This window comes from Cervus elaphus, chromosome 16 (assembly GCF_910594005.1).
Source record: "Cervus elaphus chromosome 16, mCerEla1.1, whole genome shotgun sequence".
NCBI lineage: Eukaryota > Metazoa > Chordata > Mammalia > Artiodactyla > Cervidae > Cervus > Cervus elaphus.
Genome location: NC_057830.1, coordinates 2,059,453 through 2,075,450, shown reverse-complemented (window position 1 = coordinate 2,075,450; position 15,998 = coordinate 2,059,453). Strand labels below are relative to the sequence as shown.

Here is a 15,998-nt window from a genome sequence, read left to right as displayed (position 1 = left end):
TGGTGGTGGTGGTGATGGTGGTGATGGTCGTGGTGATGGTGATGGTCGTGGTGGTGGTGGTGATGGTGGTGGTGGTGGTGATGGTGATGATCGTGGTGCTGGTGGTGGTGATGATGGTGGTGGTGGTGGTGGTGATGGTCGTGGTGGTGGTGGTGATGGTGGTGATGGTGATGATGGTGATGGTGGTGGTGGTGATGGTGGTGATGGTCGTGGTGATGGTGGTGGTGGTGGTGATGGTCGTGGTGGTGGTGGTGATGGTGATGATGGTGATGATGGTGGTGGTGATGGTGGTGGTGGTGGTGGTGGTGATGGTGGTGATGGTCGTGATGGTCATGATGGTGGTGGTGATGGTCGTGATGGTGATGGTGATGGTAGTGGTGATGATGATGGTGGTGATGGTCGTGATGGTGGTGGTGGTGATGGTGGAGATGGTGGTGATGGTGATGGTGGAGATGGTGGTGATGGTGATGATGGTGGTGGTGGTGGTGGTGGTGATGGTGGTGGTGGTGATGGTGGTGGTGGTGATGATGATGGTGGTGATGGTCGTGATGGTGATGGTGATGGTCGTGGTGGTGGTGGTGATGGTGGTGGTGGTGGTGGTGATGGTGGTGGTAGTGATGGTGGTGGTGATGGTGGTGATGATGGTGATGGTCGTGGTGGTGGTGATGGTGGTGGTGGTGGTGGTGATGGTCGTGGTGATGGTGGTGGTGGTGGTGGTGATGATAGTGATGGTCGTGGTGGTGGTAGTGGTGGTGATGGTGGTGGTGATGGTGATGGTCGTGGTGGTGATGGTGATGGTCGTGGTGGTGGTGGTGATGGTGGTGGTGGTGGTGGTGATGGTGGTGGTGATGGTGGTGATGATGGTGATGGTCGTGGTGGTGATGGTGGTGGTGGTGGTGATGACAGTGATGGTCGTGGTGGTGGTGGTGGTGGTGATGGTGGTGGTGATGGTGATGATCGTGGTGCTGGTGGTGGTGATGATGGTGGTGATGGTGGTGATGGTCGTGGTGGTGGTGGTGATGGTGGTGATGGTGATGGTGGTGGTGGTGATGGTCGTGGTGATGGTGGTGGTGGTGGTGGTGGTGATGGTGGTGGTGGTTGTGGTGATGGTCGTGGTGGTGGTGGTGATGGTGGTGGTGGTGGTGATGGTGGTGATGGTGATGATGGTGATGGTGGTGATGGTGATGGTCGTGGTCATGGTCGTGGTCATGGTGGTGGTGGTGGTGGTGATGGTGGTGATGGTGGTGGTGATGGTGGTGGTGGTGGTGGTGATGGTGGAGATGGTGGTGATGGTGATGGTGGTGGTGGTGGTGGTGGTGGTGGTGATGATGATGGTGGTGATGGTCGTGATGGTGGTGGTGGTGCTGATGGTGGTGGTGGTGGTGCTGATGGTGGTGGTGGTGGTGATGGTGATGGTCGTGGTGGTGGTGATGGTCGTGGTGGTGGTGGTGGTGATGCTGGTGGTGATGGTGATGGTGGTGGTGATGGTGGTGGTCATGGTGGTGGTGGTGGTGGTGGTGGTGGTGATGAAAGGTCACAACACCTTTCTCCCTCGAACACTGAGAACTCTGAAAACCATCTTAACTATTTTCTGTTTGTTTTTAAGTTACAAGGTCTCCATGCAAACACGGTAGAAAAGGCGCTGCATTTGGATGGTATTTGGGTCCATCTAGTGGAGTTTCTAGCACACCGTGTACAGAACAAAGCACAGGCCTTAAGAATAACTGATTTATTATAGGAAAAAACAGTCTGGAAACGGAAGTGAGAACCACTGAAAACTTGGGTCAGGACAAAAAAATACATATATATCTAGGGAAATGTGTCTTTGCCAGGAAGGACTCAAGCCAGTAATGCTCCCTCAGGTTTCTATCCATTCTTCAGAAAGAGATGTCTTTCACAAAATTTAGAAATACTGTCTCTCGTTATTTCAAAACAGTTCTCAGATGAATAAAAGACACAGTAGAAAGATCTCGGCTGTGTGAGTGGCTCCCTTGCAGAAGGCTAAGGAAAAGTATCTTAGAGAAACGATGGTTGGGTTTTTGAGGGTAAGTGAAGGAGCAGCTTTGCTAACCAGCAGGCCATGTTTGCTCGTGATGCCCTTGGGTGTCTCCGTCAGGGCTCTGCTGGTTCCACAGGGGCTTCCCCGCCTCCCGGGCCCCAGCTCTTGGCTGGTCAGCAGGGGCGGGAAGGACAACCGGCTGGAAAGTGGAGCCTCGGCTACTCAAGGGACCAAGCCGAGCTGGGGCCCCTCTGACTGGGAGCCAGGACCTGCAAACTCACTGGAATTCCTTCCACAGGAGCAGGACCAGGAGAGAGGGGAGGCGCATCAGCTTCTGTCTCCGGCATCCGGCTGCTACAGAACTCACCCTCCACAGCCTCCGCTCCTGCTACCCCGGCTCCCGGTTCACCAGGGAGGGTCAAAACTACCTTCCTCGCTCAAACATCAGAAACTCTGAAAGCCACCATAACTATTTTCTGTTTGTTTTTTAAGTTTCGCTGGGAACAGAACTTCTACATTTCCTATCACCATCCAGCAGCTGCAATGACTAGACTGCAAAATGAATGAAAAAAATGGAGACTAAATTGCGTGTTTCTGCCCCACGTGACCCGGGAACTGCGGTGGGGCAATGGCATTGGTTCTCCAAACTCAAGCTTCTCGAGAGAACACGTGGCACCTGCAAGGCGGAATCGAACAGAAGGTTCCGGGAAGATGGACGAGATGGCAGGGTGACAAGGAGGAGGACAAGGAAGAGGGCAAAGCAGGGAGGCTACTGTCTTTAAGGGGCTCGGGCAAGCGCGATCTCTCCCCCCCATCCCCAAACTGTACTCACTTTATTTGTCGGGACATACGATGGAACATCTGCCACCTGGAAGGCACGTTCATGCCACAGTGCACCACCGGCTTGATCTGCAAGGAGACAAAGGAGGCCCAGAACCCAGGTCAAGCTAACAAATGCTTGGTGGATACCGATATCACACACAGCGTCAGCCCAAAACCTAAGTAAAGGTGGGGCAGCCCCGCTAACAGAACAGACCCCAGAGGGGACCAGGGAAGCTGGGCTCCATGCTGGGCAGAGTCTGGGAGCTGCAGCTGCTCAATCTGGCACATCCTAGAGCCTGTGCTCCACCAGAGAGGACTCCATGATGAGAAGCCCTCACGGCACAACTAGAGAAAAGCTGGCAAGCATCAAAGAGCTCAGCCAAAACTAAACAAATTTTTAAAATTATATATACTCGTATACTTATAGCCACCAAACCAATGCCACGAATATCAACAGCTACCATGAGTTTGCAGACCCAGTTTGGAAAGAAAACAACAGACATTATCCTCTGCAAAATTATATTAAGATACAGCTACCCTAAGAAGCAGCTCTCTGCTTGACTGCATAAAATTATGGAAACAATGAACTAATTGCTTTTTTATGTGTTAATGATTCATTAACCCCAATATCACCTGCCTGATTCAATGGCTCCAGCAATTAAAGACATGATTCTGGACCTTCCCCTCCGTATTCCAGATAATAATCTCCTAACAAGGGTCAGGCAAACATGCTTTTCTGTTGTCTGATGGTGGTAACAGTTTCAAGACTCGTGTCAATCATCTGCCCCAAGAGGCAGGACCCAGTGGGCTTTAGAGCCCTTTATTGAAGGTGGTGGCTCAGACAGTAAAGAATCTGCCTGCCATGCAGGAGACGCCGGTTCGATCCCCAGGTTGGGAGGAAGAGCCCCTGGAGAAGGAAATGGCAACCCACTCCAGTATTCTGCCTGGAGAATCCCATGGACAGAGGAGCCTGGAGGGCTACTGTCCAAGGGGTTGCAAAGAGTTGGACATGACTGAGCGACTAACCAGGGTCATTAGACCAGATTTGCATCCCTGATGGAAGACACTCGAGGCTGCCAAAGCAGCATGGATGGTTTGCTGATGCCAACTATGAATGAGGCACTGCATTCAGACCTTTATAGGCATTCATGTCTGATCCTCAAAACAACCAGGTAGCAAAGAATCAGAGAGGCTATATAATCTTTCCAAGAACACACAGCTATTAAGTGTCCTGGACATAATAAGCCATCAAAAATATTTTATTATAGGTTTTAGCAAAATGGGGACTTGAACCAATGCTGATATAGCATTTAGGAGCCTTTGTTGAGTCATCCATGACTCCAGGACTTTTTCCATCTCTTTATCACTGTGTGAGCTTGCTCAACTTGTCTTGCTTCCCTAAGCCTGTCTGTCTGTGCATGCAATGCAGATCACAGCAGTGCATGTGCAGTAAATCAGACAGAAAAAGATAAATATTTCATGATGTTACTTATATGTCGAATCTGAAAAACATACAAATGAATCTATATACGGAACAGAAACAGACTCACAGACATAGCAAACAAACTTAGGGTTGCCAATGGTGAAAGTGGGGGGATGATAAATGAGGAGACTGGGATGAACCGACGCAAGCTACTACACATAAAATAGATAAGCAACAAGGATTTACCATATAATACAGGGAACAATATTCATTCCTTGTAATAACCTATAATGAAAAATAATCTTAAAAATATGCATAACCAAATCACTTTTTCAATCACACTTGAAACTAACACAATATTGTAAATCAAATATACTTCAATAAAAATACAAAAAAAAATTAGGCAAAAAAAAATAGTTAAAAAAAAAAGTACTTCATTGACATAGGTTTACTCGAGATACCAGTAACACAAAGTGAGTGAACGCATTGTCCAGTGCTCAGCAAAGCACCTGATGTTCAGAGCTAAGAGCCCAGTCAACAGCAGTGGATCTTATCTGTCTTGTTGCTCTGAAGTCCCTTCTCTCCCCAGCCCCATCCTCTGTGAACACCCTCACAGCCTTCATGCAAAATATCAAACAAAAAGCCCCATAGCTGACCCGTGGTCATGCTCCCCTGGAGGATGGACTTCAGCTCAGTTCAGTTCAGTTCAGTCCAGTCGCTCAGTCCTGTCTGACTCTTTGCAACCCCATGGACTGCAGCACTTCAGGCCTCACTGTCCATCACCAACTCCCGAAGCTTGCTCAAACCCATGTGCATCGAGTCGGTGATGCCATCCAACCATCTCATCCTCTGTCATCCCCTTCTCCTCCTGTCATCAATCTTTCCCAGTATCAGGGTCTTTTCCAATGAGTCAGCTCTTCACATCAGGTGGCCAAAGTATTGGAGTTTTAGCTTCAGCATCAGTCCTTCCAATGAACACCCAGGACTGATCTCCTTTAGGATGGACTGGTTGGATCTCCTTGCAGTCCAAGGGACTCTCAAGAGTCTTCTCCAACACCACAGTTCAAAAGCATCAATTCTTCAGTGCTCAGCTTTCTTTATAGTCCAACTCTCACATCCATACCTGACTACTGGAAAAACCATAGCTTTGACTATTTGACCTTTGTTGGTAAAGTAATGTCTCTGCTTTTTAATATGCTGTCTAGGTTGGTCATAACTTTCCTTCTAAAGAGTAAGTGTCTTTTAATTTCATGGCTGCAGTCACCATCTGCAGTGATTTTGGAGCCCCCCAAAATAAAGTCTGTCATTGTTTCCCCATCCATTTGCCATGAAGTGATGAGACCAGAAGCCATGATCTTAGTTTTCCGAATGTTGAGTTTTAAGCCAGCTTTTTCACTCTCCTCTTTCACTTTCATCGAGGCTCTTTAGTTCCTCTTTGCTTTCTGCCATAAGGGTGGTGTCATCTGCATGTCTGAGGACTTCAGCTGCCCGCTGACAAATGGACTTACAGGTTGGAACTGACGCTCTGAATGACTCCAGATTCGCTGACTCCGCAATCAGAGAGACTATCACAGAGCATCAGATGGCCTCGTGATTCATGCAGCCTGCTGGCCATCCTGGGAAGTCCCTACTCAGAAGCAGGGCCTCAACTAAAACCGACCCAGGGACAGTACCTGCCCCAAATTCTGCCAGGCTGCAGACTCCGGAAGGCCCTCGGCCATGGTTCCATTTACTAAAGCTTTATTTGTGGAGGACCCACCACAGGAGGAACTGTGCTAAGTGTTAGAGATGCAAAGGTGGGCATCACACCTGGCCTCAGAAGTGCTGGGCACGTGGGGACCCAGGCCACTGAAGGGGCGGTCTGGAAAGAAGGGGACAGCACATGCAGCTCTGTGGTGCTCCGTGTGGGCCGGTGCGGGCCACAGACAGGTGCACCCCCTCCTCACAGCGACACAAAGCAGGCTTCCTGGAGGAAGCGGCATCCAGGCTGAGAGCCGAACTACAGGAAGGAGCCAGTCCATCGATTGTGGGAAGAAATGTTGAATGAGGCTGGGGGAGCAGCATACGCAGCATCCTGGTGACAGGACTTCGGACACACCCTCATGGGTAGAAGGTCTCTGGGAAACAGAAAGCGCTAGACTAGATCCTGGACTCAGAGGGAGCGGTGGTGAGAGGTGGGGCTGACCGAGAAAGCAAGGGCCAGGTCAAGGTTAGCAGACTCCATCCCCCGGGAGCAAGGAGGCAGGCCTGGAAGTGTCTGAACCAGGGAACCGAGGTGATCAACTCGGAAAGGGAGGCGCAGCATGCCGGAAGGCCAGCGGAAGGCATGGGGTCCCAGGAGCAGCTCTGGTGCCATCAACAAGAATCAGAGGAATAACTGAACAGTCTGAGGGGCGAGGGGAGGGACGGGGCGCCGGCAGCTGGGAGATGGGAAAACTAAGAGCAGCGTTTAGGTCTCTGGTTTCAGGAACTAGGTGAACAACCAGGAACTTGGTGTACAACTCCGTTCTCCGAAAAAGGGAAACAAAATAACAACTGGGTTTGGAGGAAGAGGTACAGCTACGGAGGCCAAGCTCTGGAGCCGGCAAACTACAGTTCGTGAAGCCTGTGGGCCCCAGAGCCGGCACTGCACAGCAAGAGAAGTCATGGAGGTGAGAAGCCCTCGCCCCAGCGCTAGGGTTGGGCACAGCTGGGGACAGCCCGCTCGGCCACGAAGGCCCCAGGGAGCCAAAACGCATAAATGACAGTTTTTTTAATGTTTATTTAAAAAGTCTTTTTAAAAATTGGAGACGGACGAGATTCTCTTTAAATCAACATGACACCGTCATCAAAACTCAAGATCCCAAGAGCACTATTTGGAGTCGAGGGGTCCTCTTCAGAACTAGTCTTTAATCCCACTTCCCGCCCCACTGGGAGAGGGAGATTCAGGGACCTAGGGGTTAAGGATGACCATACACATTTCCTCTCTCTTTACTAAGGTAGCTCTGAAATTCAGTGATTGCCAATTGCTTTCTGGTTGGGAACTTTTCCTCCTGCCCCTGGCAAATGACAGTCTAAGGTGGGCAAGTAATGCTAAACGTGTCCTCAGGCTGGTGCTTGGGGGAAAAGCAAGCACCGCTGGACTGTCCTTGATTGGAGCCCTGGCTGGAGTTCAAGGACATTTAGAGGACATAGAGGATGAGAACAGACACATTTAGTACGGGTACAGTATATATATTTCATCATGTAATCCTCATATTACACATTGTTTAACACACATTCTCATCTCCTTTTTACAGAGGAGAGAACTTAATAGCAAAATTACCACATGTAGAAGCAGATACTCTAAAAACAGCTCACCTTTGAAATACTCCATGAAAGCCCATTTATAAAATTAAAAAGTAAAAATCATCTTGCATTCTAAATAGCATCAGGCTATCTTGCTCAAACCTGGTGATTTTTGTTGTTCATTAAAAAGGTGGATCTCTTTTAGCTTACATGTGAACTACGGTTTGTTTGTTTGTTTGCTAAGACCCAAGCGATGTGAGTAGAGTGATGGATGGTTCCATCTTGTAGACCTTTCAAATGTCTTTCAAGCACAAAAATGTTGGGAACATAGAGCAAATCTTTAAATTTAACATTATAATGAGCTTCAACTTCGTGCGACTTAAAATAACTTTTCCTGACACCTGTCTTTCCTAATCCCCAAAACAAAAGAGTTAAAAGGCTTAATGAATGACAGTGCACTGCGTCTCATTAACTGGATTGATGGACCTGCTCTCTCCCTAACGGCCGTCTTAGAACGTTCTCGCCCACGTCCACCTTCTAGGGGCTGAGGTGCTCTGACAACAGAACAAGCTCACCCAGTGATTTCTGGCTTCAAGAGCAGCCTGCCTTTGTAGGCATTCCCTACAAAAGGCTGTTTCTATGAAACTTCAATTACTCCATACTGACATTTCCATTTTTACCAAGTCATCCACTTTATCCCATCTTTAGTAGCTGGCAGTGAGCACTTACTTCCTTCAACTTCCTCATCTTTGCAGGTTTTCTGGGAACTATATTAATATAACTGCAAAAGAAGAAAGAAAAACCTAATTAGAAGGTAGATATTTAGATTGAAAATTTGAGCCTCTTTGGAGGTGTCTCCTCTTCGGCATCACAATATCCCACTCCATATCAACTTAAAACTAAAATCTAGAGCACCGTAGATGCCCACGTCAACATACGACAGCAATGTCATTGCAGGAAAATATCCACGCTGGCCACGGTTGGCACCACTCGGGAAAACTGTCCTCAAGTGGCACTGCTTTCCCTCACACATTATTTATCACAGAGGAACCTTGGGAAGGACTCAAAGAGGAAAACTTTAGGGGGTGACTCGTGGCTCTTCCAGGGTCCACTACCGGCCAAAGTCAGGGTGGAGACCTGGATGCCCCGCCCAGCTCCCTCATGCCTGCCCTGTCCCGCGTGTCTCACGGAATGTCGTCGTGGACCCCATCCTGCCAAAACCTGAACACTGGAAAGAGCCACAGGAATCAAACGTGTGTGAGCCCCACAGGTACAACCTGGGGGTTTAACAACCTGGGGACTTCTGAAGAGTCCTCCATATGCCTCAAAGATAGAACAGATGTTCTTAATGATAAAAAAGAATACATTAAAATGTATATGTGTTAAGGCTTCCTTCTGATTTAAAACAATTTTTTACGTGTTTGGGATTGTTCTTGACAATGATTTTAGAGAAATCAGAGAAAGACTGACTAAGAGTTGGCAGATGGAAGGAAAGACATTTTTAAGCGCTTACAATGCAGTCAGGAGTCACAAGCTCAGACGCCTACGGAGGCAAGTGAACGGTGATGCTTGCAAAGGGTGGTGTTAGGGAAGGGTGGGGTCTGCGGCTAGAGGAGAGAGGGTCCCTCTGAGACGGACGGGGCGCGTAACTCCTGGGCACTGTTTTCCGGTGGAAATGTAGGCAACTAAACACTCAGTCCTTTTAAACAGTAAAATCCTCTACTTTTAATGGAAACCGAGATTTCACATTACACGAACACCTCCATGGTAAAAGGCTGCAGCCAACTCGAACCTTCGAACACTGTGAACTGAAGAAACTGGGCATCTTCAGTCACCACCGTGGCTCGTAGGCCCTTCCACGCACACTTCTGCTCGTCTCCAAAGGGGCGTTTTAGGGTTGGATCCCCAAATTCCATATCTGACGATGAACATTAATCCCCCAAATGACACAACTTATTATCATGAGATGGAAAACAGAAGGTAAAAATAAACATGGGAAAATTAAGGCATAAAAAGATTGAACAGCCACAAAATGCCATGTATTGTCTCCACATTGCCTGCCGAAGAACACCGAAACAGAAAGAAAGAGGGGATAAGTGATGCCTCGGAGACCCGGTGGGCCCGGGGCAGTAAGCCAGGCGCCTGGAGGAGATTTCTGGGTGGACCCAGGTTTCCTTGGGGGTGGGGGGCTGGGGAGCAGGAACTTGAAGCAGAGACTAGATGCTCGTGTGCAAGGGGCATGGCCCCCTTGCTGCTTCTGGAGAACAAGAGCAAGGCAGAAGCCCACCACGAGGACCACACTGGGCATTTCAAAGTGCTGTGTCCACTGCATCCTCACAACCCACACTGGAGCAGACATCAACGGGCCCTGTTCTACGGATGAGGAGGCAGAGTCTCAGCGACGCTGCCCAACCGGCCACGTGCTGCCACACGGGCAAACCCAGGACCCTGTCCAGCCCAGGTCTCCCGGCTCGGACACCACACTCCTCCTCCCCTGGCGTGCTGGCCTCTGCACATGCTCGTCCCCCTCCCCGTCTCCTGCTAGTGCTCAGGTGCACATGGGGGTTAGGAGACTCGCGGACAGACCCGGGTGCCACCGAGCTGCCAGAGTTGACCAGCACGTTCACTTTTTATCTCAACAACAAACTCCTAGGGTAAACAGGAAAAATTCCTACCACGATTCAGATTCTTTGGGGTCTCCCTAAACACACACGCATATGCATACACATACATACTCACATACATATATACACACGCACACATACATGTACATACATGTGTGCACACACCCATACATGCACACATTGTTCACACATGTCTATACATACAAGTATGCACACATGTGTGCACACATACATGCACACACACACACACACACATACACAATGCCCTGATCTACATTTTATTGTGAATACAACTTTCTCAACAAATCATTAATTCCAAGAGTTATGGGACATTTATCTTTTAAGTAAGTATTGGCCTACAATATTTTGTTTTATAGAGAAAAAATTCTATTTCTCATCTCAAATTAATTTATTCCAGAGAGTGTAGGAAATGTTTGAATGATGACTGGATTTGGGTAGATTTTACGCTGCTTGTCTTCTCAATGTACCATTTCACAGCCATTATTATGAGAAGACCTCCAGGGCGGTTCATATATCATCAGGTTGCACTTCAAAGTTCATCCCCTGGCGGCACAATTAGAAGCTTATTTGCTGGTGGAAATGAATTTTAACCACTCAACGGCTCAGCAAGTACAGAATATACATTCCGACAAGTGCTAGCTCACTGATACCAACATAAATTAAGCCCAAACAGTTTTCAGAGCTTTATTCACCAACATCTGGGTTCCAATTTCATACTTCACTGATCTAAAAGGTAGTGAAGAAGCGAAATCCAAATGCCTCTCTGTATTGAACTCTGCATGCAAACCCCTCCCATCCATTTGATAGCAGTGAAGGTACATGGAAAATGCAAAATAACAGAGGGTCTCCACCACATGGGAACCCCTCCTCCCCTTCCTGCTCAGTGAACTGGATCACCTTCCATTCCCTAGAGAATATAATCATCGACCTTAAGAAACTCAGGAAGAAAAACATCTCAACGTCTTTCTCAACATTTCTGCCATGAGTCCAAAACATTTTAAATAAGCCCTGACAAGTCTCTCCACCAAATGAGAGTCTCCTGCATCTCCTGCACGAGCAGGTGGGTTCTTTACCTCTGCACAACCGGGGAAGCCCCAATCCAAGTGCTACCTCTCAGCAGCTGCGATGTCTGTGATTTTCCTTCAAATGCAATCGGATGTCAAGTTTGCACATTTGCAGATGCCATTAAGAACTTAGATCACAAGCCAGCTAGCTCAGAAAACACCTCTATCTGGGTGGCCCTGAAAAACTCAAGGTACTGACAATTTGGAGGGCCCTTTGGAGAGGGAGCATCCTGGGCATTTGGGAGAAGAAAATGGAAATCCACTCCGGAAACTCTCACTTTTATCTCAGGCTTGAAAGGATTTCCTCAAAAAACAAATCCCGTAGAAAAGGAGTCATTTGCCATCAAAACCTAAGTAAACTAACAAGAATAGCAAGGACCACAAGAGAAAACCAGGTGAAATAAGAGAAAACTTTCAAATACTGGGACTGTAGGTACAGATCACAGAAGGACAAGACTTCAATAAAAGACAAACTTGAAAATACATGCAGGACCCAGAGACTCAAGAGAATGAAATGGAAGCTTTGAAAAAGAACCAGGTAGCATGTTTGGAAATGAAAAATTAAATGATTTAAAATGCAACGAATAGGTTTGAAAGCGTAGGATACACAGGCAGAAAAATTAATCAGAAGATCTATGTGAAGAAAGTGCCTAGATTACAGCACAAAGTTGAAAGAGAGAGACAGATGAGAAAGAGGAGGTTTGAGCCAATGAAACAGGCCCACCCACACCCACCCAGATACCGGAAGCAGAGAGAGAAACCAAAGCAGAGACACCATCTGAAGAGACAGTGGCTACGAACTCCCCCAGAGCCGACGACAGTCACCGTGCCAGGACTCTGGAAAATTCAATAAATCTGCACTTAGACAGACCACTTAATGCACAGTACCCAGAATCAAACAATGTGCATTTCAAAGAGCTAAAAGAAGATAAAACATTACTTTCAAAGAAGCAAATGATGATAGCTGATTTTTCATCAGCAACCACTGAGTTAAAAGACAATGAGAAACGCCTTCCATGGGCCGAAGGACACTGTCCTCCACAGATTTATAACAAAAATACATGAAGAAAAAGGATGAGAAGACCTCGGCTCTGGGAACCGTGGACCAAGAAAGCCTGATCGACGTGTCCTCTTCAAAACAAGTAAAACTGGACAAACTAAAAGCACACCTCTGCAACATAATGAGATAGCGAGGAGTTAGCACAGTCCAGGAAAGGAAGGAAACAGAAAGACAAGAGCCTGATGTCCGGGGCCACTTTGGTTTAGGGGTGGTGGCTGCTGGGAGCAGAGACCTGAGAAGAAGAACCACAGACAAAAGCGCTGGCTCAGGGCCCGCCAGCCACGGGGTCGTTATGACCCACTCTCCTAGAGAACTGGGACCCCACTGGCTGCACCGGCACAGTAGGGAGCATCCTGGCTTCCAACCCCTGGGTGGTCCGAACCTTCCCACACTCTGAAGCTGTGTCAAAGTGACCATGACCTGGGATGACACCGTTCAACTTATTTCTGGAAATAAGTTTTAAAAGTAAAAACTGTGCAGCACACAGAGATAATGAGGCAGAGGGAAGAGAAGACAGCCTAACAGAGATGCAGCCGTAACAAGAGCCGCTGTGGCTTCAGGCGGAACCACTCCTGCCCAGGGGAGCCAGCAGCTGGATCTCCCATGGATGCCTCACGACACAGATGAAGCTTCCTGCCATGGGAGTGAGCCTGCGAGCACCTGCCCGGGTCAGGCCTTCAGATGTGACTGCACCAGCATCTTGATTACAGACACATGAGTGTCTCTGAGGCAGAACCACTTGGCTAAGTTGCTCCGGACTTCCTGGTCAGAGGAACTATGAGACAATAAACACTGTTCCCACCAGTAAGCTTGCATGAATAGGACATGCAGTAACAGATAACTCACATGCTCTCCGGGAGGAAGTCTCATCCACGTGCACCAGGAGATGGGTAGAAGAATGTGCACAACAGTGTGCTGACAGCATGAAATTTGAAACAACACCAATTATCCACCAATGGATTGAATAAATAAACTGGTGTATCAGTCAACAAAATAATACCTAACAGTGAAAACAAATGACCTATACTTACATGCTATTAACATGGATGAGCCTCAGAAGCATATTATTGTATGAAAAAGCAAGTAACAAAATACACAGAGCATAACTGCATTTACATAAAGTACGTAAAACATTGGAAAAAATGTATCCTTCAGAGATAGATTATTATGGAAAGATGATAATCACAAAAGCCAAAATAGTGTTTCCCTGTGGGCAAGGGATGGGAGTGGATGTAGGAGGTTTTGAAAATACTGGTCATTCTCTTTTCCTGAATCCAGATTGTGGTTCACACAGAGGCTGGCTTTATTACTATTCTTTAAACTACACATAAAATTGCACATACTCCTCTGTATATGGGGCTTCCCAGGAAGCTCAGTAGTAAAGAATCTTCCTGACAACACAGGAGATGCAGGAGACACGGGATACTCAGATTCGATCCCTGGGTTGGGAAGATCCCCTGGAGGAGGAAATAGCAACCCACTCCAGTATTCGTGCCTGGAGAATCCCATGAACAGAGAGCCTGGGGGGCTACAGTGCATGAGGTTGAAAGAGCTGAACACGGCTCAGCAAATGAGCACGCACACACTCCTCTGTATACATGATAAATTTCACAATAAAAGAAATGGCATCAACAACACGTGAGAAACAGAAGTGACACCTCTAGAGAGAGACAGGAGACGTGAGTGGTGCCGAGGCAGCCCAGGAGTTCACGGAGGACGAGCAAACAAGTGCTCTTCGCGCTTCTGCTCTGTAAGGCAGTGCAAGCCGCTCAGCCGTGTTCGACCCTTGGCAACCCCATGGGCTACACAGTCCATGGAATTTTCCAGGTCAGAATACTGGAGTGGGTAGCCTTCCCCTTCTCCAGGGGATCTTCCCAACCCAGGGATCGAACCCAGGTCTCCTGCATTGCAGGTGGATTCTTTACCAGCTGAGCCACCAGGGAAGCCCAAGAATACTGGAGTGGGTAGCCTATCCCTTCTCCAGCAGATCTCCCCGACCTAGGAACTGAACCGGGGTCTCCACATTGCAGGCGGATTCTGCCCTCTAAAGGAAGCCTTTTCTGAGTCCCTGCACCTCGACAGAACTACCCCTGTGCCTCTGTCTGCGCAGTCTCCGCTTTCTCTTCTGCGGTTACTTCTGATTGTGTCTTATCTCCCCGAAACACACACTGAAGGGCCCTTGCAACCTCCCCAGTTCTGCCAGGCTGCCCTCCGGGAAGACGCGCACAACAGCTTTTGTTAAGGAACTGAAGAAATCGTTGCACTGATACGACATTTGTATAACGTGGTACCCAGAGCTTAGCGAAATGATGAAGACTCTCAGAGCAGAGACGGGGGAGCTCCTGGAATAAAAAGTAAGGGTATGAACATAAGTGTGGTGACCGCATTTGCTGAAAGGCCTCACAGGGAGTGCAATACCAGCCCCAGGCTAAACGAAACGGAATTGAATTCACGCGCTGGGTGGGCAGCCACAAGCACTCCCGACGGCCTGAACCTGGCCAGCTCCATCATGGCTTTCCAGGTGGCTCTGGAATTGGTAGGTGGGCCTGCTTGCCAGGACACCTACATCCTCCCCAGCCGCGGTCCTGACCTCTGCAGTGCTGGGGCGGCAGAGGCCGGAAGGCACGTCTGCACTTCCGTAGCTGCCAGAATTTCGGAAATCCCAGGTGCCTGTCCTCGGCAGGGTCTGAATCTAGCAGGCCAGAGGACGGTGAGCAAGCCCACAGCACACTTCCGGAGGCGTGCTCATGGAAGGACGCGCGCCCGGGTCCCCCGGACGCCAGTCTGGACGAGTCACGACCCAGCTCTGCGTGCTGCTCCGCTCCGCGTGGCCGACTCCTCTTCTCCCCGCAGAGCTTCCCACCTTTCCAAAGAGGCGCACCCTGGCGCCCTATTTTCACTGCGAGGCCCGCCGCCCCCCTCCGCATCCCCTTCCTAACCCTCTGCGTCACTGATGGTCTGGGGACAGACACCGCCACCGGCGGACGGTGCATGGCGCGCTAGGAGTTAGCGCCGGCCGGGCAGAGCCGGCGCGGTCCCCGTCTGGGAGGCCGGATGCGGCCCCGGTTGGACAGGGGCGCGCGGGCCGCGGGCACTTACTCCAGCTTCTTGAAGCGCTCGCGCCCGGCCGCCACGTACTTGCCGCCGGCCTGCAGCGAGTCCAGCTCCAGCACCGGGCGCCCGCGCGTCGGCGTGAAGAGGCGCCGCACGCCGAACGGCACCTCCACCTGCTCGGTCAGCTGCTCCAGCAGCGCCTCGAAGGTGGCCACGCGGCGCCGCGACAGCACGAACTTGCGGCCCACGTAGAACTGGTCCCCGTTGCGGTACACCACGATGGTCTTGGCGGGCGTGGTGTCCACCAGCGTGTGCGGCGTGCGCGAGCCCATGGCCGCGCGCCTCCTCCGCCGCCACCCGGCCGCCGCCCGTGCGCTCCAGCCGCCGCCGGGCAGCCCGGCCACCGGGCCACCGGGTCCACGGTCCCACCGCCCGCGCTGACGCCAGCAGCGATTGTGACCGCCGCCCACCTGCCCCGCCGCCCAGGAGAGGGGCGGCCTAGCCGGACAGGGTCGGGTCGCGGGCGGGGCCAGGCCTGGCGATGGGCATCCGAATCCCGGCAGGTGAGGCCCGCAGAGCTCGGGGGCAGGGAGGGAGACACCCGCCACGGTGGGGGGTTGGAGGCCGAGGGTGCCCTGGGCCCCACCGGGACTCTCCAGCTGCC

At 50.0% G+C, this 15,998-nt stretch overlaps 1 protein-coding gene across 1 annotated transcript in view; it reads right to left on the bottom strand.

Moving 5' to 3' along the window:
- DCDC2C (doublecortin domain containing 2C) overlaps nt 1-15,692 on the bottom strand; it is a 65,244-nt gene extending 49,552 nt beyond the window's left edge. Inside the window, exons 1-3 of the mRNA XM_043927832.1 lie at nt 15,380-15,692; nt 8,241-8,292; nt 2,832-2,908 (exon numbers count right to left, since the gene is read on the bottom strand). Coding sequence (XP_043783767.1) covers nt 2,832-2,908; nt 8,241-8,292; nt 15,380-15,666 — 416 coding nt within the window. The 5' untranslated portion in view covers nt 15,667-15,692. The remainder of the gene's footprint in view (nt 1-2,831; nt 2,909-8,240; nt 8,293-15,379) is intronic.
- Between the last annotated feature and the right edge of the window lie 306 nt (nt 15,693-15,998).